This window comes from Alosa alosa, chromosome 16, assembly GCF_017589495.1.
Source record: "Alosa alosa isolate M-15738 ecotype Scorff River chromosome 16, AALO_Geno_1.1, whole genome shotgun sequence".
In the NCBI taxonomy this organism is placed as follows: Eukaryota; Metazoa; Chordata; class Actinopteri; order Clupeiformes; family Clupeidae; genus Alosa; species Alosa alosa.
The window spans coordinates 23,126,154-23,148,983 of record NC_063204.1 but is presented as its reverse complement, the minus strand read 5'-3'; the positions used below and the strand labels follow the sequence as shown (position 1 = coordinate 23,148,983).

General features: G+C 46.2%; 1 protein-coding gene across 6 annotated transcripts in view; it reads left to right on the top strand.

Annotated features, from left to right (window-relative positions):
• Positions 1-22,830, top strand: part of dpp6a (dipeptidyl-peptidase 6a) — a 216,438-nt gene that overhangs the window by 171,549 nt on the left and 22,059 nt on the right. For all 6 annotated transcript variants that reach the window (XM_048267223.1, XM_048267222.1, XM_048267224.1 and 3 more), the window contains 5 exons: positions 2,391-2,485; positions 3,042-3,116; positions 6,092-6,144; positions 7,265-7,346; positions 12,380-12,500. In XM_048267223.1, the coding sequence (XP_048123180.1) occupies positions 2,391-2,485; positions 3,042-3,116; positions 6,092-6,144; positions 7,265-7,346; positions 12,380-12,500 (426 nt within the window). The remainder of the gene's footprint in view (positions 1-2,390; positions 2,486-3,041; positions 3,117-6,091; positions 6,145-7,264; positions 7,347-12,379; positions 12,501-22,830) is intronic.

Sequence of the window (22,830 nt, the reverse complement as noted above, 5' to 3'; positions counted from 1 at the left end):
GATGGAACAAGAGATGGAGAAAGAGATAAGAGAGAGAGTGATAGAGAGAGAGAAGCATCATTACAGTGGTGTGACTTATTGAGTGAACAAAGCATTTGCCTTACACTGACAGGCAGGGACAAAAGTCAACAAATAGCCAGAGCCCCAGGGTAGCGAATGAGTCAGAAGAGCAGCCCACAGAGGTGGACTGGACTTGCTACATGTAGGTTTGTTTAAGGTGGACAGAGCTGCCCACACCAGCAGGCTACAGTACATGTGGAGAGTGAGATCTCAGACAGGCAGGAGAGACATTTTGACTTAGTATGCTCTCGTGGTAGCAAAAGCAGTGGCCTATACAGGTATTGTGTTTTTGTAAGCCATGAACACAGGTATGGAAACGGCATAGCTTTGGCTAGGACACCTTCTGGAATATTCAAGAATGTTCAAGTCAAGAATGACTTTCAGGTGGCGGAATTGCTATGGTAAATGTCTTGAGTTTGACTGAACCAATAAAGAGTATGTAGATCAGCATGCTAATTTGAGTAAAATAAAGTTGATTTTCAGAGCAGTGCATATGGGCTTAATTTCTGTACACAATCCCAGAATGGATCGGTGTTTGAGTAGCTTATGTGAATCACCCAGCCACACAGCCTTGGCCAAAGCTGTTGAGAGCAGGCTTGCACGTCTGGACACATGAGCGATGGACAAACAGTGTACCGCACTGTACTCTCACCCAGCACGGTGACGGATAGAGAGGGCAGACTGTTGGCAGCCAGGAGGAGTGGACAGGGAGATGAGCTGCTGATCTAAGGCACCGCCGCAGAAAGAGAGTCTGAAAGGGGACGTCCGGCTGGCTGGTTGGCACAGAGTTGGGCAGTGCCCACAGAGATGAACGAGGGAGTGAGCGGTTTGTCCATCTGTCAGTCTCTAGGAACAGACACACACCTGTCATGTACACATACACACACACACACACCCACACACACACACACATCACACACATACACACACACACACACACACACACACACACACACACACACACACACACACACACACACACACACACACACACACACAAGTGGACTGCACCCAATGGCACCCTCCATTCAACCATGCACAACAGAAAGACAGACAACCTGAAACAAAGAGAGGGAGTGAGTGAGTGAGTGAGTGAAAGTAGGAGTGAGTGAAAGTAGGAGTGAGTGAGAAAGAGAGAGTGCTTATCCTGTGTTTGGAAGGGCTGTGATTATCCTGTGAAGTAACACAAGGTCAGGGGGAGTGTTAATCTACAGGTTGAGGTGGAGGTTTGTTATTATCAGGAACGAGCTCTCGGGACGTGGCGCTGTTATCAGAGCCGCACAATGTTCTGTCTTTTATGTGACAGCAGTGCGAAGGAGAGCAGTTAATTGAGACTGGTCAGTGTGTGTGTGTGTGTGTGTGTGTGTGTGTGTGTGTGTGTGTGTGTGTGACTGTGCCAATCTCAGTTTTCTGGAATTGCTATGCTTTTGGCCCCTCATTCTTTTGACACTGTCGCCATTGTGATGGTAATGGAGTCACCTCTTATCAACAATTAGCTATGTGACGTGGGATAAAAGCGAAAGAGCTTTGCCCACACCCACCCCCCCACACCCACCCCACCCCTGGCATAGCAGTGGCCTCCTCATCCCCTGTCTGCAGTGCCCCCACTGGAAGGCCAGTTTGCTCTCCTGTGCTTTCCTCTGAGGGCGTCTGAGTCGAATGCACCTCAATAGTACCAACAGAGCTGTCTGGGGCGTCCTTGGAAATGTCAGTGGAGCTGCCAAAGTGAAGAACAGCCAGGATGAAAAGAGTGTCTATTGTGTGTGTGTATGGGGGTGTGTGTGTGTGTGGTGTGTGTGTGTGTGTGTGTGTGTGTGTGTGTGTGTGTGTGTGTGTGTGTCTGTAGGTGTGTGGTTAAACTGCGTGTTGCCACCAAATAAGACCTGCGACTGTCAAACCCCCTGCTGTAGCCTCTATGATTGGTTGGATGCAGGACAGATAGCGCCACGGGGGTGGAGGGCACTTTGATGAATGCTTGCCTTTAGTTTGCTTCCCTGTCTCTTCCCTGTCTTCATCTCCTTTTCTAATCTTCATCCTTCTCTCTCTCTCTCTCTCTCTCTTTCTTTTCCATTTTTGTCCTTTTCTTACTTTTCTCTCGATCCCTCACTGTGTTTCTATATTTTGCAGTATCTCACTCTTCTTACTTACTGACTGTATCTCACTCCCACTCTCCCTTTTCTTTGGTTTTCTCTCTGTCTCCTCCTCCTTATTTCTCTCTCTCTCTCTCTCTCTCTCCCCCTCCCTCTCTCATTGTACTGTCTTGTCCACCCCTTCCTCGTACTTCCTTGTCTCCATCATGTCTTTTTCATGTCTCCGTCTCTGTTCTGCAGGTAATGAGCTGCTGTACCGCACGCGTGAGGGAGACGTGGTGCGGCTCAACGTGGAGACCATGGAGCGGACGGTGCTGGTGCCCAATAAAATATTTGTAAGTTCTCCCCAAAACCCTCTCCTCCATCTCTCCATAATGTCCTGGGCGTAGCTCTGCAAAAAAAGATACACTGTGCAAGCGAGATGCATTTGGAATATGCTGGGCAGAGCTGTAAGATTGGTGTTCTTCCCTTGGCCACTTTTGACTGAAAACTTATTTTTCCCTCACCGTCAGGAAATACATGGCGCCTCAGGCCCCTTTTGTTACAAATGAGGCATTGAAAGCTGTGTCATTAGTGTGATGCTGGATGTTCGTGCCTTCGCTAAAGATGAGTATGCGGCCGCCGAGTGACGGATTGTTGTGCTCGCTGAAACGCGGCCCCTTTTGAGGAACGACGCGAGTGCGGGCGACGACGTGATTGTTCCATATCAGCAAGGGGCTCCGTTGTCGGAGATGAATGCCTTCCAGTTGACCATCTGTGAGATGCAATCTGTCAAAAAGCCGGCCTGTTTAAAGGCTCACATTAGAGCAGGGAGCCATGCGTAGGGACCTGTCTCACATCTCCTGTTTTCCCCTCCTCTCCCCTCCTCTCCTCTCCTCTCCCTTCCTCCAGACGCTGTACCAGGCCAGTAAATACGAGCTGTCCCCAGACCTGCGCTATGTGCTGCTGGCCTACAATGTTGTGCCGGTAAGTCATGCCTACTTTAGAAAATTGGATGCCATGTTCTTGTGTGTTATGCCCTGTGGTTTTGTGTGAGAGATGTAGAGCTAGTTGGGAGTCATGGTGTGTGAAAGTTAGAGGTATAGCATTTGTCCCTCAGTAAAGCTAGTGTCTGTGTTTTGAAGACAGACTCTGTGTGATTCAGAGGGTAGATGAGCATGTGACTATTTCTTGGAGAGTGTGTGTGTGTGTGTGTGTGTGCTGGCAGGGTGGGAGAGAAGAGTGAGGTGTGGAAGTAATCATCACCACAGGGGGAGAGGGGCCGTCACACTCCACTGCTTGCCACAGATCTCAGATACATCCGAGTGGAACGTCACTGGAAGGACAAAAATACACACACACATACACACACACACAAACACACACTCTCTCTCTCTCTCTCTCTCTCTCTCTCTCTCTCTCTCTCTATGTTGCTCTATCGTTCACTCACTCTGCCATGCACACACACACACACACACACACACATACACACACACACACACCAGAGCAGTGTTGAAAATAGTTCAGAACTGCTGAGATGGAGAAAACCAGAGAGCAGGGAATAAAGAGAGAGAAAGTGGAGAAGGTTGGAATGAGAAAGGAGGTATAGATAAGAAAGGGAGAGAGGGGGGAGACTGAAGGTAAAGAGAAACAGACAACAAGAGAGCACGTGGAGGTGAAAGTCTGTGATGGGTATGGAACATGGAACCATGACAGAAATGGTTGGCATGGTCACTGCCCTATGTGTGTGTGTGTGTGTGTGTGTATGTGTGTGTGTATATGAGGCGAATGTATCATCTAGCTCCCTGCTGGTCCATGTCCTGGTGTCGTGTCCTGTACTGAGAGCACAAAACTGAAAGCACATAAACAGGTGCACAATAAGACACGGCATTCTGTCGAGCACAGCTGCTCCACGACAGAAGGAAGAGACGGAGGGGAGGACAGGGCTATGACCATTCAGACTCAGACTGACAGAAGGAAGAGAGAGAGACACAGAAGAGGGAGAAAAAGGAGAGGGGGGGGGTGAGGAAGAGAAGGGTGAGGAGCAATGTCAAAGGATGAGTGTTTGAGTTAGGGAAGCGAGGGCGAGAAGTTCTGTTGAAGAGACAGCGAGACAATAGAGCCAGCAGCCATAATCACACCTTCTGTTGTGTCCTGTTCAAACCAGAGCAAAAAGGGTGACATCCACCCTGACACTCTCTACGTGTGTGTGTGTGTGTGAGAGAGAGAGAGAGAGAGAGAGAGAGAGAGAGAGAGCACCTACAAGCAAGAAAGTTTTTTTTTTTTTTCCATGTTTGTTATTCCATGTCAGCCCTACTATCGCCTTGATGGATGACAGCGTTGTCCCCCAGCTGTCATTGTGCTTGCACACACACACATTAGCACACATGCAGGCAGACAAACACATGCGCGCGCACACACACACAACCTCCCTATACAAGCTCAGTCTTCTCATTCATTCTTTTGCGCTCTCTCTCTTTCTCTCTGTCTCTCACATACACACACACTTGGGCGCTTTGACACATCATTGTTTGCTCGGCTAAAGGTGTTGCATGCTAGTCTTCAACTCCTCCGCAGCTCTACATCTGTCAATCAAACTCCCACTCCAGCATGCTCTGCAAGGAAAGGAAAGGGCACCTGAAAGAATGTTGGCTGAAGTTGGCTATACAGTATAAGTGTGTTTGTGTGCACACTGTATTTGTGTTGGTGTGTATGTGTATTTATGTGGGTGGTGTATATGTGTTAGTGTCTATGTATTTGTATAGGGCTTTTCCTCCACAAACCTCAATAGTCAAACCATGGTTGGGGTGATCCCAAGGTCGATGTCTGTTACCAAGCAACCATGAAAAATACATTCAGCCCTTATCAAAGATTACAAACATACATTCAGTGTGTGCCTTTTATGAGGAATGCTTTAACAATTGAAAAGCCTCCATAGACCCATGAATGTTTTGTGGCAGCCAGAGAACCAGTGTGACTTAGGCGGCAGGAACATACTGTAATGTAACTGAAGCAGAAGAGCACTAGAAATTCTTTCATCAGGTGCTCCTCACCTCTTCTTCCAGAACCTGAATAAGCAGGTCTGAGTGCAGTTTCGGAGAGTCTCTGTTAGGCAAGTAGCATACTATGAAGGTAATAGCTCTTTGTAGCAGCACCACAGGGAGAGGACAAGAACATCAACGGACGAGACCATGTGCCTGTCCAAACTGGCCGAGAATATGCACAAACTTGACTAGAGACAAAATAATCCAGCAAAGCACACAAGACAGGGTTTAAATACACAACACTGAACAAGACTAACAAGGCACAGGTGGAAAGCAATCAGGGCAATAATTAGGGAACATGGCTCAGGTGAGGGGCGGAGACAAGGAACAAAAGCACATGACAAGGGTAAACAGAGCAGCACATGGTTCAGAACACATGAAGTAACAAGAGCACATGACAAGGGTAAACAGAGCAGCACATGGTTCAGAACACAGGAAGTAACAAGAGCACATGACAAGGGTAAACAAAGGAACACATGGTACATGACACAGGAAGTGACAAGGAACAGAAGACATGGCAAAATGCAGACAACCCACTACAGGGCACAAACATAATACACAAGAAACATGAACCCGGATCTATAGATCCAGGGCAGGATCGTGACAAAGAGAATGTAAACAAGAGATAGGTAGAGAGACAAACAGGGTAATGGAGTGTTGTCACAACAGTTGAGTATGAGAAGGCAGCAAAAGGGAAATTGTAGAACGGGTTTATCAGTGGTCAGTCAGCTGACCACACTGAGCCAATATTGAAAATCCACAGAGACGCTAAAATAATTCAAAGTGAGCCTTGAAGTTGTTTGCTCTCTGAAGGACTCTGGAGGACTGAAGCTTCTTCCCTGAGCTTTCCAGGGAGAGGTACTGAATTGTGTCAGAGATCATATGATGGCCCACAGCACTGTCCTTTGTCTGTTTCAGATATACCAGCACTCCTTCATCGCGTCCTACATCATATGCAGCTTGGAGACGCCGTAAGTATCGGTCATCTTTCTCAGCACTCTTTGATCAAAGCGAATAGTGAAGCGTGTTGCGCTACTGTCAGCGGAGCATGGTTGAAGTTTGCAATTCCTCTGTTGTGTTTCAGTGAGGCAAACTGTGCTTACCAAATTTTACAAAAAAAGGCTCACAACAGCAGTTTATCATTGAAAATGTTCTTTCCCAATCTGATTTTGTATTTATGTTCCACTGTTTGGCATTCACATCTACAGTAATCTGATGCTAAGCTGCTCTGACATTTAATGTCCCCTGGGCAACTCTATCCTGAATCTATCCTGGATCTCAACACTTTAGGATATCAGATCACACACAAAAGCAGACATAAGAAAACAGACATAGGCATAACTTTGTGGTGAAGAAAAATATAGTTTTTTTCATAAAGTGGTGGAATAAAGTGTGTTTCAAAGGCGTGTGAAGTGCCCCTCTCTAGTGCCATCTTGAGGTGGAGAGGAGCACTGCATCCCAGCTGCATATTCAGCCACCAGCCATCTCTCTATCTTGACGGAGACAGAGGACAGCCATCTCCTGGCATTGCTAACCTGCAGCGCCAGCACTTCTGCTAATGGCGTCGTAGCAGAGCGCTTGTGTTTACTGCCTGCCCTAATAAAATCCAAGGCCTCCCTCCAGCATAGGCTGACAGGGAGAGAGGCAGCCATGACACACACACATACACACCCCAACATATTCACTCACACCCTCTTTTACAACACACATAAACACATACACACACACACTGACACACTGACACACTGACACACATACACACACTGAAACACATACACACACTGACACACATACACACACTGACACACAGACACACACAGACACTTTTCCTTCAACAGACAACTTTTCCTTCTTTCTCACACCGTTCCTTCTTTTGTGGAAGTGAATAGTGTGAGTAGTGAATAGTAAATATGCGTCTGGTGGAATGCATGCATAATATTTACATTTATGTATCACCATAGATTATGATGGTAATGGTTTTATATAGGTTATATATACATTTTACAAAAGCTACATAAGACTCACAGTGGAGGCCATTCTCTTGTATCCCTCTTCCTTTCCCTTGCCCCCCCCCCCCACCCCCTTGCTCAGGGAGACATGGGACCTCAACCCTCCAGAGGTGCGCAATGCAAAGCTGCAGTATGCAGGCTGGGGGCCGCAGGGTCAGCAACTGGTAAGGACGACATCTTTCACAATCCTCATCATCTTTCAGTATATTAATTGTTGGCAAACGTGTGTGTGTGTGTGTGTGTGTGTTTGTGTGTTTGTGTTTGTATGTTTGTGTTTGTATGTGACACTCTAGACACTTGTGTGATCAGCGATCACAGCTACCACCGCATTGGGATTAATTACCTGTAATCTGAGACATGGATTAATTAGCGAAGTCTGTGGATTGATATGGCCCACTCTCCGCTTCTGTCAGCCCTCATCAGTCATGAGACAAAGCACACCCAAAGCTATCAACTTCAATTAGAGCTGCTGTTCTCCTGAGCTGTGGAAAAGCTCCTGCTCTGCTGCCTCTTTTAGTCATTCCTTTGTCTGTGTTTACCCTTATAACATGCACAGATAATTACAAAAAACAAATGGTCTGATCGTTCCACATTTCAGATTGAAGTGGAAGGAGATTGTAATATTGGAAACCAAGCCAGGTTAACATAGTTGGTTATTTTATGCTAATCTTTATGTGCCCTTTGTGTATAGAGCACCAACACATAGCAGGTATAACCTTGCATCACTTTGGAAATTTAATTGCTGATTACATGAAGCAGCCACCATGTTTGAATTTGAGTCGCTGATAAAAGAGCCAAAGAAAATCCCAACCAGACTCATTTTCTCCAATTTGTGTGTGTGTGTGTGTGTGTGTGTGTGTGTGTGTGTGTGTGTGTGTGTGTGTGTGTGTGTGTGTGTGTGTGTGTGTGTGTGTGTGTGTGTGTGTGTGTGTGTGTGTGTGTGTGTGTGTGTGTGTGTGTGTGTGTGTGTGTAATTCAGTTCATGACTGCCCACACCTCTTACTTTTGGTGTTTTGGACCTTTCTCCCACTGGAGCTAATCCACATGGGGTATCACACTAAGAGAGTGAATCTTTCTTGGTGAAGCGTGTAAGAGCATCCAGCCCACAGTTGAGCCCCCACATGTCCACAACAGAGGCATTTCAGTTCAGAGACAGAGAGAGAGAAACTAGTTTGGAGATGGAGAGACAGTCTGGCTGAGAAAGAGCGAGCAAAAGAGAGAGAGAGAGAATTATGAATTTACTAACATCAGGATTGGGAACACACAATTAAGTCCTCACAGACCTGTTACCTCTGAGCTAAGACCCTGTCATTTTTACATAAGCTGCTGTTTACAACAATTATCCTATGTTCTTGAGGGTACAATTTCTCTAATGGTTTGAAAGAGAACAGAATGTTTCCATGCAGAGGATTTGATGTTTTCTGTCCAACTTCAATGTTTTGTTAGCTCAGATAGCTCAAAAGATTCACACAAAAAAGTATTCCTCACCAGAGATTTCTTAACTCAGTTCTTAAGACCTCCTAAGCCAGGAAATATATATATATATATATATATATATATATATATATATATATATATATATATATATATATATATATATATATATATATAAGCCAGGAAATATATATAATTTCCTGGTTTAGTAGGTGGAGATATATATATATATATATATATATATATATATATATACCGGTATTCCTGCTTCTGATTGGGACCCATATGCAGATACAGCCACGCTAATCATCCACCAAACTGATCAGAAAGCCCATCTCGACGTACCCTTTTGATGAAGTGCTTTAATTTTTAGTGGAGCAGGCTGAACATACCACTAGGGGTATATGAAAGAACTGATTAAACAAGTATCATTGTAAAGTGAAGAAATTGGGTGTTTTTCTCTCCACCAAGGATTTATTCATTTATTTGTAGCCTGCGCTTGAGCTTGAGTTTGATTATAATCTCAAAACACAAGAGGTTTTGATTGTCAATCTTTGTCCAATTTAGTGTATATTCGGTAATGAGGCATTTTGAGAAATAATATACTAAGATTGTCTCTCTTAGAATTGTCAAGATTAGCTCCTTTCATCATATCATCAATGTGCTTTAGTTAACTGATGAATCACCAAAGCCTTAACACTTTTAACTGAGCTTCAGACGGATTACACTATGATCAAGAAGATCACATTACAGAGAAAGAAAATAAATCTATTCTACCAGGAGATGAAATGCATGTTGTTGCATATTTGCTACAAATGTGTGAAATGTATTAAATACCACATTTGTGGAACACATACTGAGCTTAGAGAGACTTTCTTCTTTATAGCTGCCATTTCCAGTCTTTGTTAAATGACACTGGCTGTCCATTCCTGTAGGTCAATTTGTATGCCACCCGTCCAGTCTTCTGTGGGCACTCAACCATTGTTCTAATATTGTCATTGAGCTGCACTGTGAGTTTGCAATCCAGCCTGGGCCTTTTGTTCCCCTGCTTTATTCTGGAGCGGGAGGTCTGCCAGGAAATCTTCACTTGGACACGAGATGTCTTTGAGATAAGTGCCCGGAAATGAAGTCGTTGCCTTGGGTACAGGACAGTTCAACAGCTTGCCGCTTGTAGGTTTGGCTGTTTCACTGCTAAGCTCTGTTGCGCCAAAGGGCTGACCTTGATGTAAGGACAAAGAAAGAAGGGAAAGGAGAGGAGGATGAGAGGGCAAGGGGAAAAAAGGAGGGAAAGAGAGGAGAGAGAAAAAGAAAAGGCAGGATATTTTAAATCAAGGTTCAACAGCAATCTTTTGTTTTGTGTTTTATGAATATTTTAATTGTTTTACCCTAAACACACACATACACACACACCCACAGTCACACACATGGAGAAATATTGACAGAACGATATTCTGGAGGAATCCTGGAGTGTGGTGTGTTGTGGTTTTGAGCGGGCGCAGTCAGCGTCTGTGTGATCCAGCTCTCGCCTCTCATCCTGTCTAATCTGGGCTCAGGGCTGACTGCAGGGATGAAGGATCGATGAAGCCCACATCTCCCTCTTCTGAGCCACTGATTGTCAATAGTGTGTGTGGATGTCTCTGTCTCTGTGTGTGGATATCTCTATGTGTGTGTGTGTGAGTACATGTGTGGATGTGCGACTGTATTTGTCTGTGTGTGTGTGTGTGTGTGTGTGTGTGTGTGTGTGTGTGTGTGTGTGTGTGTGTGTGTGTGTGTGTGTGTACATGTGTGGATGTGCGATTGTATTTGTCTGTGTGTGTGTGTGTGTGTGTGTGTGTGTGTGTGTGTGTGTGTGTACGTGTGAGGTGTGTTTGTGCATCAGTGCTCCTCTTGTCTCATCTCATCTCCTTTCTTCACCTTCACCTCTCCCCCGCATATTGTCCTCTCTTCTCTCCCCTCCTCTATTCCCCTCCCCATTCCTCCTTTCTCCTCTCCTCCTCTTCTCCCCTCCCCTTCTCTCCCCTCCTCTCCTCCCCTCTCCTCTCCTCTCCTCCTCCTCTCCTCTCCTCTCCCCTCCTCTCCCCTCCCCTCTCTTCTCCTCTCATCTCATCTCCTCTCCCTCCCTCCCCCTCCTCCTCCCTCTCCCTCCCCCCCTCCCCCTCTTCTCCTCTCCTCCCTCCTCCTCCTTTTCTCCTCTCCTCCTCCTCCCTCCCTCCCTCCCCTCCTCCCTCCTCTCCCTCCCCCTCTCCTCCCTCCCTCCTCCCTCCCTCCCCCTCTCCTCTCCCCTCTCTTCTCCTCTCCTCTCCTCTCCTCTCCTCTTCTCCTCTCATCTCCTCCTCTCCTCTCCTCTTCTCCTCTCATCTCCTTGTCTCTCCGCTGGCCCTCTCCTTTGGTGGCTCTCACCTCTGATCCGTCACAGTCGCCACGGGGGCACACACACCTGTCAGATCCCCTCACAGGTGGGCAGGCGTGACTGACAGGAGGCGAGGCTTGGCTTGGCGCCCAGTCGATCACAGAGGCTTCTCTGTGAACAGGTTATCTTTATGCTCCCTCCTTGCTACAACACCTACAACACATTGGCATTGGACCAAGGTCTTCTTTTCAATGCAGCAAAAAACAAAAAATGTCCTGCCAATTGCCTGAGCCCCACAGACACCAGATGGAGTATTTGTAAGACATTAGATGAGCTGCTAATGGAATGAAATGGCTTGCCAGGGGTGCACATGCAAAACAGCTCATAAGCTTTTTCACCCGGAGATACAAATAGCTCAATAAATATGGGAGACATGTCAGCTCAGTTTGTGCTATTGGGGTGTTGGACAGTCAGTATCCTGATGATCCAAGTATCCACCTTGAGCAGAGAGAGGGAAGGTACGGTAGATAATCCCTCGTGGCATCCCTGCTCACTCCACGAGCAGTAGAAGCCATCTGTGACATTTGGGTTATCGTGCGTAGTTTGTTCAGGACGTGTTCAATATGTGTTAGAAATGCCGCAGATCATACAGATATCCTAGGATCAGTGCGGCTCTGTCCTGGTCTTGGGGGGATAGAAGGGTTCAGTGTCTTCAGCTTTGCAGTGGGCTCCGCCATTCTGATCCAGCAGATCTGCTTCAGAGAATCATCTAGAAAGCCTCGGGCCTAGCATGGCCAGCAGACACCTCTCAGGACTTAAAGACATGTCTGTGTGTTGTTTGGATTGGATATATTAGATGTGGGATTGAAACTGATTAGAAGTGTTTGTATAAGACTGTTTTTATTAGCTTTTAGAAATTATATGTGATGCCTACAAAAGCCAGCACAGTATTTGAAAACTATAGCTTTTTTTGCAAATGTAAGTGTCGGTTCATCTCATGCAGATACTCTAATAACTATGATTGGTGGAAATGCCAGTGAATAGCTAAGTGAATAGCTCTGCATGGGAGGGTCTGAGTGGCCGGCGGATAAAAACTATGATTGATGATGGAAATATATGTGTGCACGATGTGACTGTTGAATAGTAAGTAGCTGTATTGTTTGTGTGTGTGTGTGTGTGTGTGTGTGTGTGTGTGTGTGTGTGTGTCTGTCTGTCTGTCTGTCTGTCTGTCTGTCTGTCTGTCTGTCTGGAAATGCAACAGATCCCGTTTTGTCAGTTACATACTGACACATCCTCATGCACACAAAGAGGACAAGTCTCATCCATCATGATCAGTGATTCCTCATCACAATGGAATAGCTATATCTAATTCACATGTCAGTTAATTTGCCCCCCCCCCTTTCTCTCTCTTAGATTTTCATATTTGAGAACAACATCTACTACCGGGCCACAGTGGAGAAGCGATCGATCCGTCTGGTGTCCAGCGGCAAAGAGGGTGTCATCTTCAACGGCCTCAGCGATTGGCTGTACGAAGGTAAGGCTGACCAATCACGGGGACTGTTTCAGGTAGCCTGGTGTGCATTGCTGGATTCCTAACTAAGCTGAGTGAAGGCTGCTGGAAGGGAAGTAACCCGCCCACCTGGGTTCTGCCGCTCCAGACGAAACGCTTGTTCTGCAAACTAGCTAAACAAGAGTTTATTCTGTATGACAGGCTGCTCGGTGTCGTGATACAGATGTCAGGTTTGTTTTTACGTGTGTTTCTGCATCTGTGTCTGTAACCGTGCGTGTGTGTGTGTGTGTGTGTGTGTATGTGTATGTGTGTGTGTGAGTTTGTCGACGCGAATGTTGAACGCTCACCTGGGTGCACCTGAGTGCCTCTGCGTGTCTGGCAACAGCGTGTGCATTACGGCGCTAATGAATTCCTCTCTGCGCCGCAGTGATTACTGCACTATTTTCGGGGCAAGGCAGCCGGCTCTTTAGCAGTTTGCCTCTCCCGGCGGAGAGAGAAGGGCCACCAGAGCCCACACACACACACACACACACACACACACACAGAGCAGAGCCCAGCTGAGAGGAGAGGAGAGGTGCAGTTGGGTCCCAATTTGTGACAACTGTCTCTGCTCGCTCCGCGTAGGCAAACTGGTTCTAAAATTGGAGAAGTCGTGGCTTGTCCACAGAGGCCCAGTGCACATGTCTGAGCCCAGATTTACACAGATCCTCATGGAGCACCATTAGCCAGAGTGGAAACATTCTACTAGTCAGTGAACAGGAGCTTGGATACATAGCTACATGATGACTAATTCACAGCAGTTACTGTGATTGTGATTATTATTGTGGTTGTGGTTATTAATTTTTCTTACTTTTCAAAATAAAAGGGCTTGCAACCTCATATCTTAAAGGTGCTCTAAGCGATGCTGGGTAACGTCACTTCTGTTGACTTTCAAACAAAACAGAGCTAGCTCGATACTTCCTCCCCCTCCCTCCCCTGCTGCTCCCATGCAATTGAAACTCTCCTAAACGCGCATCTCATCTGTGATTTGCTGGAACAGTTTGTTATGTTTTCATGGGTTAGGTTTGCCCAGGTTGTTTTTGTTGCCGTTTTTGGAGCCTGGGCTGTCCACAGAGATTGCGCTTTTTTTTTTTTTTTTTCAGTGTATTCAGGACACAGACAGCTAGTGGTTGGTTAGGTGATGTTTGCAGTAAGTGACATAAAATGTTTTAGCCTACAAAACGTGTGGCATCGCTTAGATCACCTTTAATAAGCAGTCTGAATTCTGGATCTGCTGTGTCTGAGTGGAAGTCGGTGGGCTATGGAGGGCGCAGCAGGAGAGCTGGTGAGAGTTAAGAGCACAGAGTCACCATGGGGAGGAGGACGTGGTCAGACTACAGCCATCACCTTCAGTGCCCTTGCACAGGAGTCCGCCCATATGAAAGCACAATTACCTCTTTAATACCAGAGTACCAAGGTCCATATGAAAGCACAATGAAAACTCTGTGTGTGAATGTGCTTACTTTTTATTTAGCTATTCACTGGACACAGAGTTATAGTGAGCGTACACACTACAACCAGCCAATTAGAAAGACATGCTGGTGGATTAGCTTGCCAGATCAAGGCTGTGTACTGTGTGTAGGCTGTATTGTTCCGGTTAGCATTCTGTGAAGCAGGCAGCTAGTCCCCTCCTGTGGCTGTTAAACTTTAATCTGGCGGATATTACCACGCCTGACCTATGACTCAGCCCTGTGTGACCCGCCGGCCCTCGGGTAATTTACTTCTATGACTTATTAAAAGAGATAAATCTTTGAGGAGGCGGAGATGAGCCCGGAGCTGGACCTGTCTCTCCACGCGGGGACACCTCTGTGGGGATGTGCCAGCATCTGACCGGCTCCCTTCCAATATATACAGTACACACACACACACACACACACTGCCCGACTCCTTGGCCTTTGACAGGAGAGCTTCAGACAGATGTTGGGTGTTTGGCGCTTGGTCGCGGCTCGATTGACACACACACGACCAGAGGAAGTGTTGTTTATGGAGATTAAGGTCAGAGGCACGGCCAGCTTTGAAGGACAAGACAGACTATCCAACTAGCTGCCACAAGCTGACACAGGCTGAGCAACAGCCTTAGACGACAAAGTGGCTCAAAAGAAACTGTGCTGTTGCCTTTTGCCTTTGCTGTCATTTCTGTTTGAAGCACATCACATATTTTGAAAGTATGACCAAGCCATGCCAAAGCTGGTTTGATCTGAATTTATAGCTTCATTTTCAGATAAGGAACAGTTATCTTTTGGAGTGATTCTTTCAGAGCATTTCAGAACATTTTTGCTTATTTTACTTGAGCAGGTTTCGCAGCACTTAAAGCTGATGCTTCACAAGCCTTTTGGAGATGCACCTCTGCAAATGCGCTTTCTGTTACAGCTCCCTCTGGTTTATCCCAATCCCAGACATAGTGCCGGTTCTGATTTCCTTTTCAGTGCATATGAGAATGTATAAATGCAAGCATGTGTGTCCGTTTCTCTTTCTGTGTGTGTGTGTGTGTGTGTGTGTTTGTGTGTGTATTCGTGTGTGTGTGTGTGTGTGTGTGTGTGTGTTTCTGTGTGTACACGCATGTGTGTGTGTGTTTGTGTGTGTGTGTGTGTGTGTGTGTGTGTGTGTGTGTGTGTGTGTGTGTGTGTGTGTGTGTGTGTGTGTGTGTGTATGAGACACCATTTGGCTTTTGTGTGAGGCTGAGAGGCTGTTGGAGTGTGTGAGTCAGCAGCAGGTGGCCCTGCATTAATTGCCGGCGTGTGTGTTTTGGACACTCAGCCTCCAACTGAGCACCAAAGCCCCAACTGAGAGCAGGGGAGAGTCGTGCTGAAGGTTAATGTATGGAAATAGATACTGGCTCTCATATATCCCTTGCCACACACAACACGTCTTAGGCATGTGTATGCGCACACGCGCACACACACACACACACACACGGCTTACCTGGCCATTATCCACACACTCCACACACAAGAATAAACACAGTATGAGATACATACACACATATATACTCACACTGTCACACGCTTGCACAGATTCCCACACATACACATACACATACACATACACATACACATACACATACACTTACACATACAGTACACATGATGCACATGCAAACAAACTCACAGTTGCATAGAAATATTAGAAACATGTGAGTAGAAAGTGAACATGTTAGAAATGCCTGTAACATCCATGCAGAGATGCAGTTACACACACACACACACACACACACACACAAACACACAGTGTCATGTCCTGTTCTACTGTTCTAGGGGTCAGGAACACGAATGAAAGGTTTAAGATGGCAAAACCCCCAAAAAGAACACAATGGGTAAATGTACAGTATGTATTGTACAAATGTAGAATAATAGAAAAGGAGGCATGAATTAGAAAGTCTCAAGTCAGTGCCTCACTCAGAGTGGGCAAGAGTGGTGGAGACAGCATGCAATGGGCTGGAGTGCGTGGAGCAGTGCTGAGTGCTGGAGCAGTGAACCCAGAGGATCTCTCAAGGCCTGTGTTCCCCAGCGTGATGTAGCAATGCCCTTTTAAAGGGCTGAGCCCCAATCACACTGCCACAGGAGAACCTGCAATGTAGAGTCCACTGCAAACGGGACGGTCTGAAACAAACCAGGAAACAGAACAAACACAAACCAGGAAACAGAACAAACACAAACCAGGAAACACAGGACAAACACAAACCAGGAAACACAGAACAAAGCAAAAAACAGGTACAAAATACACAGGAACATAACACACACTCACACCCGTACCACTACTCCGTGGTAGGTGTAGCTTTATCTTGCCGACATAAATGTAAAATCATAAAAACAAATGGATTTTGTCATATGGCGAGAAATGAGGCTGCCTTTGAGGCAGGAGGGGCTGATGTGATGATTTTCTCACTTCTCATACTCCCCCTTGTCCCCGAGGCCTGAACAACAGGTCCTTCAGCTGTGCAGCGTCTGCCGCTTCCTCACAAAGAATGCTTAATAATCTGACCAGATGATATTGATTAAAACCTCAGCATTCATGATTTATGTCCAAGGAGACATTCCTTTTTAATCACCTCTTAATCACGTTTAATTCAAGAGGCTCTGTGGCAGTGAGCAGCCCGCAGCCTTAAGGGATTCTGCTTTCTCTCCAGATGAGGCCTTGCCTCTCTTTTAATTTCACTTTGCACTAGTTTCATGACAGATTCAAGACCTATTATTATTTACTCTGTCTTGAAAGTCATCTGATTTAGATTTGTTTTGTATTCTCAGAAAGGTAGATCAGATCATGAAAGCAGAGAAACATGCAAAGGAACCATATGTAAGATTGTGGCCAAAACTTGTACTGCAATCACTTTCAAATTACTGTAGAGCGGTGTATCCCCTCCCCCTGACTCGAGGTTGCCAACCTGGATGCCGAAACACTACTGACTTCGTGATTAGTAGATAGGGAGAGGGTGGCGCATCAGGCCAAAACACAACATGACATGACAAAACACAACATCAACATCAGTTGAGGGCTGCAACTTCACTTTTTAAATGACAATATCCTGGCCGGACTACTGTTGTCAGTGATATAAGTATTTGAAATGAACATGATTTCTAAATGTCTAGTGACATATCAGGACCATTTTATGATCAATTGAAATACATTTGTTACATATGGTTCCTTTAAATTTAATTTAATCAAACCGGGTTATCTGTCTCAGGTAACACGGTTTGATAACTGCAGTTTATAAAATGTTGTGCAATTGTTTTTTGTACATCTAGAAATCTCAGACAGACAAGAAAATAGTGAATATGATTAATGGCAAACCCATCAACACTGATATGTAGGCTTAGCACATAGTAATATGATCATATTCATGATTGCTTGCCTTTTTTATGTTGCATTGAGACCTGCTGTCAGGTTAAAATTTCAAATTTGATGATGATACTTAAAACCTGTAGAGGAAAATGAAAGCATGGGTGCATCACAGTAGGTGATTTATTAGATACAGATGCCATTATGTGCTGCTGGCAAGTTCAACGTTTCTTGTTGTACTGTATCAGAGAAAGGAAGGAGACAAATTTCATAGGAACTCTGCTGTCCCCTGTTGACCGGGATAAGAACTACAACCGACTCTGTCCACCTGTTGGCCTCACTGCCTCTCTTCTGCAATGACATCTGAGTGCCCTTCTTTACCAGTAAACAGAACGCACAGAGAGACACACACACACACACACACACACACACAGACACACACACACACACACGCACACACACACACACACACAGACACGCACACACACACACAGACATGCACACACACACACACACACACAAACACACACACACACACACACAAACACACACACACACACACTACCTTTTCTTCACCACCACTGTTAAACTCTCTCACCTGTGCAATCACTCGCTGGCACATGTGTGTGTGTGTATGTGTGTGTGTATGTATGTATGTGTGTGTGTGTGTGTGTGTGTGTGTGTGTGTGTGTGTGTGTGCGTGCGTGCCCATGCAATTCAGTGTGTGTATGAAGTGTGTTTATTTGTGCGTGTGCGTGTGTGTGTGCGTGCGTGCGTGCGCATGCAATTCAGTGTGTGTATGAGGTGTGTGTATTTGTGCGTGTGCGTGCATGTCTTTGTGTGTGTGTGTGTGTGTGTGTGTGTGTCCTGGCCTCATTAGTGTGTGTTCTGTGCTCTGTCTGGGCCGACGGGCCGGCTCCCTTTCTCACATGCGGCCTTATGAATAAGAGAGGCTGGGGGTGAGCTGAATTATTCAGCCAGGCGCCCAGCAGCCGTGTGTGGGACTGTGGGAGCGGGAGAATGTTGGCTCTGACAGATCACCTGGGCAATTAGAGACTCACAGAGAGAGAGAGGACGCCCTCTACTCTATTATGTGCATGCGTTCATGAAAAGACATGTTGGCATATCAATGACCTTTGTTGCATTTTTTTCCATCTCTCTCTTTCTTTCATTTTCTCTCTGTCTCCCTCCCTCTCATTTGAGCACACATTTAAAACCAGACACCCCCACCCGCCCCCCACTCTGCAGGCAGCTGCATATAACCACAGGGACTAACACGTAGATGCCCATGCACAGACTCACATTAAAGCATCTGTCTTTTTGTGCTGTGTGCCTCCAAAATCATCGGCGCGCCACTGAGCTGCCGATGAGCCGAGGGCCACGTGTCGCCCGGCAACAGCATCACCTAGTCGGTGGGAAGTGGTAGAATGTGCAGAGCAACACAGTCCCATTCCTCGGTGCTTATAGAGAGCACTCCAGCGTCCAGCCTGGGACGCTGCACAGGCAGCCGGTGGCTACCACACAGCTACCACTCTGGTAGACCGCTCGCCACCCCCCTACCCCCTGGAACCCCTTCTTCTGTAGCCTGACTGACCTGGCATGTGACTGGCATCTGGAGGGGAACCTTCCACAGCTCTCCCCAGAACCAGTGTGCCAGGTCAGAGAGAGAGAGATTTCAGAATCTCCTCTGATGATGGATTCAGTGCACATGTAGCCATGCAGTATATGTTTGTGCTACCAGGTGATGTCTGTGAATGGAGAGATGGTCTGACAGTCTTGTCAAAACCACCACATGTTAATGGCAGTGTACCAGAACTAGCATGACTAAGTCACAGTCTGACACGCAAAACTAATCTATGGAAGCACAAGGGCTGGCATCACCACAAAGGGAAAGTGAGTGATGATGTTCATTTACATATGAACACGTTCTCCAAACATTTTCTGCATTCCATTTTAATTGCATCATCAATGGAGAGTTGTTATCAGCAGAACATTCTGGAACTGGTCCATGCATCAGATCCCAACGGAAGCCGAAAGTTTGATCCAAGACTTTAAAAAAAAAGGCCACCTCATAAATAAGCAAGTGGCTGCAATCTTATTCCCCCTTTGAGTCGCCTATATTGTGCTTCATTGAATTTTCTGCGGCGACTTGAAAGAGTCCAGCTAATTAAGTTGCTAATGGTTTGTTAGAAGTTTCTTATTTCCCTGATAAATCTAATCAAAGAGCCTAAACAACATTATAGAGATCTGATCATCGCGTTCATTTTAGCCACTGTGTATGTCTTTGTGTGTGTGTGTGGTCTTTGTGTTAGCCACTGTGTATGTCTTTGTGTGTGCTTATCAATCAAACATTTCCCAACTCTGAACTCACATTATACTGACTTTGCACTCATTCACTCCTCAGCACTCATGACCCCCCCACACACACACACACACCCACACACACCTACAAGACTTTTAGCACTTTTACATCCCTCTCCCTATGCTACAGACCTTTTATTTATTTTCTTATTTCATCACACGCCAAAAACACACACACACACACACACACACACACACACACACACACACACACACATATCTGACTTTCTCCAACTTTTGCACACTTTTTATTTATTATTTTTGATTTCTCCTCCATCTACCCATGTCCTTGATTGCCCCCCCCCCCACACACACAGCACATTGTCTTCAGGATCTTCTCCAACACACATCCTCTACATACTTACAGCACACTGCCCCCACCTACCCACACACACACACACACTACACACACACACACAGTCACTGCTCCACTCCCCTCCCGCCCACACACACATCTTCACTGTCATCACTCACATACATTGCATACAGTACTCTGCTTGCAATAGTAAGTCCCTGACCCCCCCCCCAACACACACACTTACATCATCACTGTCATCACTTCACATACATACAGCACACTGCTTGCTACAGTAAGCCTCCTCTACATACTTTGCTGCACACTGCCCCCCACACACACACAGCACATTGTCTTCAGGATCTTCTCCAACACACATCCTCTACATACCGACACACACATTCTTCACTGTCATCATTTCACATACATTACATACAGTACTTCCTGCTTGCAATAGTAAGTCCCCTGCCCCCAACACACACACACTTACATCATCACTGTCATCTTCCACATCACATACATATGCACACATACTTGCTGCACACTGCCCCCCCACATACACACACAGCACATTGTCTTCAGGATCTTCTCCAACACACATCCTCTACATATTTTTACAGCACACACTGCCCCCACCTACCCACACACACACACACTACACACACACACACACACACAGTCACCTCCCCTCCCTACCACACACACATCTTCACTGTCATCACTCACATACATTGCATACAGTACTCTGCTTGCAATGGTAAGTCCCTGACCCCCAACACACACACACTTACATCATCACTGTCATCACTTCACATACATACAGCACTCTTCTACATAAGCCTCCTCTACATACTTGCTACACTGCCCCCCCCACACACAGCACATTGTCTTCAGGATCTTCTCCAACACACATCCTCTACATACTTACAGCACACTGCCCCCACCTACCCACCTACACACTACACACACACACACACACACAGTCACTGCTCCACTCCCCTCCCCCCCACACACACATCTTCACTGTCATCACTCACATACATTACATACAGTAACTCTGCTTGCAATAGTAAGTCCCTGCCCCCCAATACACAGCACATTGTCTCATGAGGAAGCTTCTCCAACACACATATTGCACACTGCCCTCTCCCCACATACACAGCACACTATCCCATCTCCCCTGTCATCCCCCAACACACACACACCAAGACCCCTGGCAGTTGGGTTAGCCCTTTGAGCCGTGGATCTGCCCCAAGGTTTCTTCCTTGGTAAGGGAGTTTTTTCCTTGCCCCTGTTGCTCTTGGGTGCTCCTTGTTGGTGCCCCCACCCAATCCCAATCCTCCCCACCTTTTTTATGCAGCCCTTGCCACTTAATCTACTAAACCCCTCTTCTACTGCACTTTAACCCCCCCCCCCCCCATTAATGCACAAATAGGCTGACACCAGACATAATTTCACTGCATTTCTTACTTCCAGTAACTATATGCATGTGACAATAAACTTCCTTGTATCCTTGTGTGTGTGTGTGTGTGTGTGTGTGTGTGTGTGTGTGTGTGTGTGTGTGTGTGTGTGTGTGTGTGTGTGTCTGATGTGGGTGTACTCTGCGACATGTTATGTGCAGAGTTCATTTTCAAAATGAATTGTTTGATGAAATCGTCATGGGCTTCACTAAGTTCCAAAGGCACTGTGGTTAAACATTATTGCCTCGTTCATTCTTGTTTCGTGGCATCAATAAGTCTTGGGAACTGCTGAGGAGAGCTTTGTTTCTGCTGCTAAACTACTTTTTAAATAAGGCTTGTGGCAGCCCACCTATTTTGTATGCAGATGGGGTTTCTAACATAGATCAGTTGGAGTCAAATGAGTCCATGAGAGTACACTGTTTGTTGCTGTAACTCCACAAGTGACTGACTATCAGTTTAGATTTCACTGGTGTCTGTTTTAGTTTCCTTTTACTTGTGTGTCTGTGTCTATGTGTAAGTAAGTAACGTTATAGTAAGTACCGGTAAGTATTTGTTTTTGTGTGTGTGTGTGTGTGTGTGTGTGTGTGTGTGTGTGTGATATGTTACCGTCTGTCATTTGTATTTTGCTCTCTGCTTTTCCTCCATCTTGCTTAATGTTGGTGGATGCTACAGTATATCACATGTGTGATTTGCTATGGGGCTGCAGATTAGATTAGCCATACTAGGCTAACTCTGTTACAATGCATCAAGTAGTAACATGTATGTTTGTACATGGCTGCCAACAAAAGTTAATAAATATGACTGAATGGTGTTTCAGATCAGAAATGATGTATGTACAGGACATATACAACATGATCACATTTAAAATGCCAGAATAGGCAGTTGAAAATATGTTGTTTCTTCAGCCTGTGCAATCTGTGTATGTGTGTGTGTGTGTGTATGTGTATAAGAGAGGGAGAGATTGACAGGCCTCATTAGAGGTTTAATGAAGCAAAGATACCATAAAGGTTGGCTTTTCAACTTACTGTCTTAAGTAGACCTCATCAAAACTAGGCAAAAGACCGAACAGCGAGACAGCGAGTGTGTGCACCGCGCGGCCACTGCCTAAAGGACTCGTCTGTGCACCAGTGCTGGCAGGCGGGCCATTAATACCACCCCACGCCGTCACCTCCACAGACGCTGAGCCCGGTTCACCGGGGCGGCCTGCTGTGCCGTGGCCCATGATGATCATCGCCGGCTCTCAGCGGAGGTCCCCCGCACCCGGCCCTCCCGCCTCGGCTGCTCCGCACTGATTGGATCGGGCCTCCCCCATGCGAGCAGTCAAGGGCCAGAGCCCGGCCCGAATCACTCTGCTGCTCTCCTGAAGGGTCCACGGTGAAGAGCTAGTTATTGGTAATGAAGGAGGGAGAGTTGGAGGAGCCAG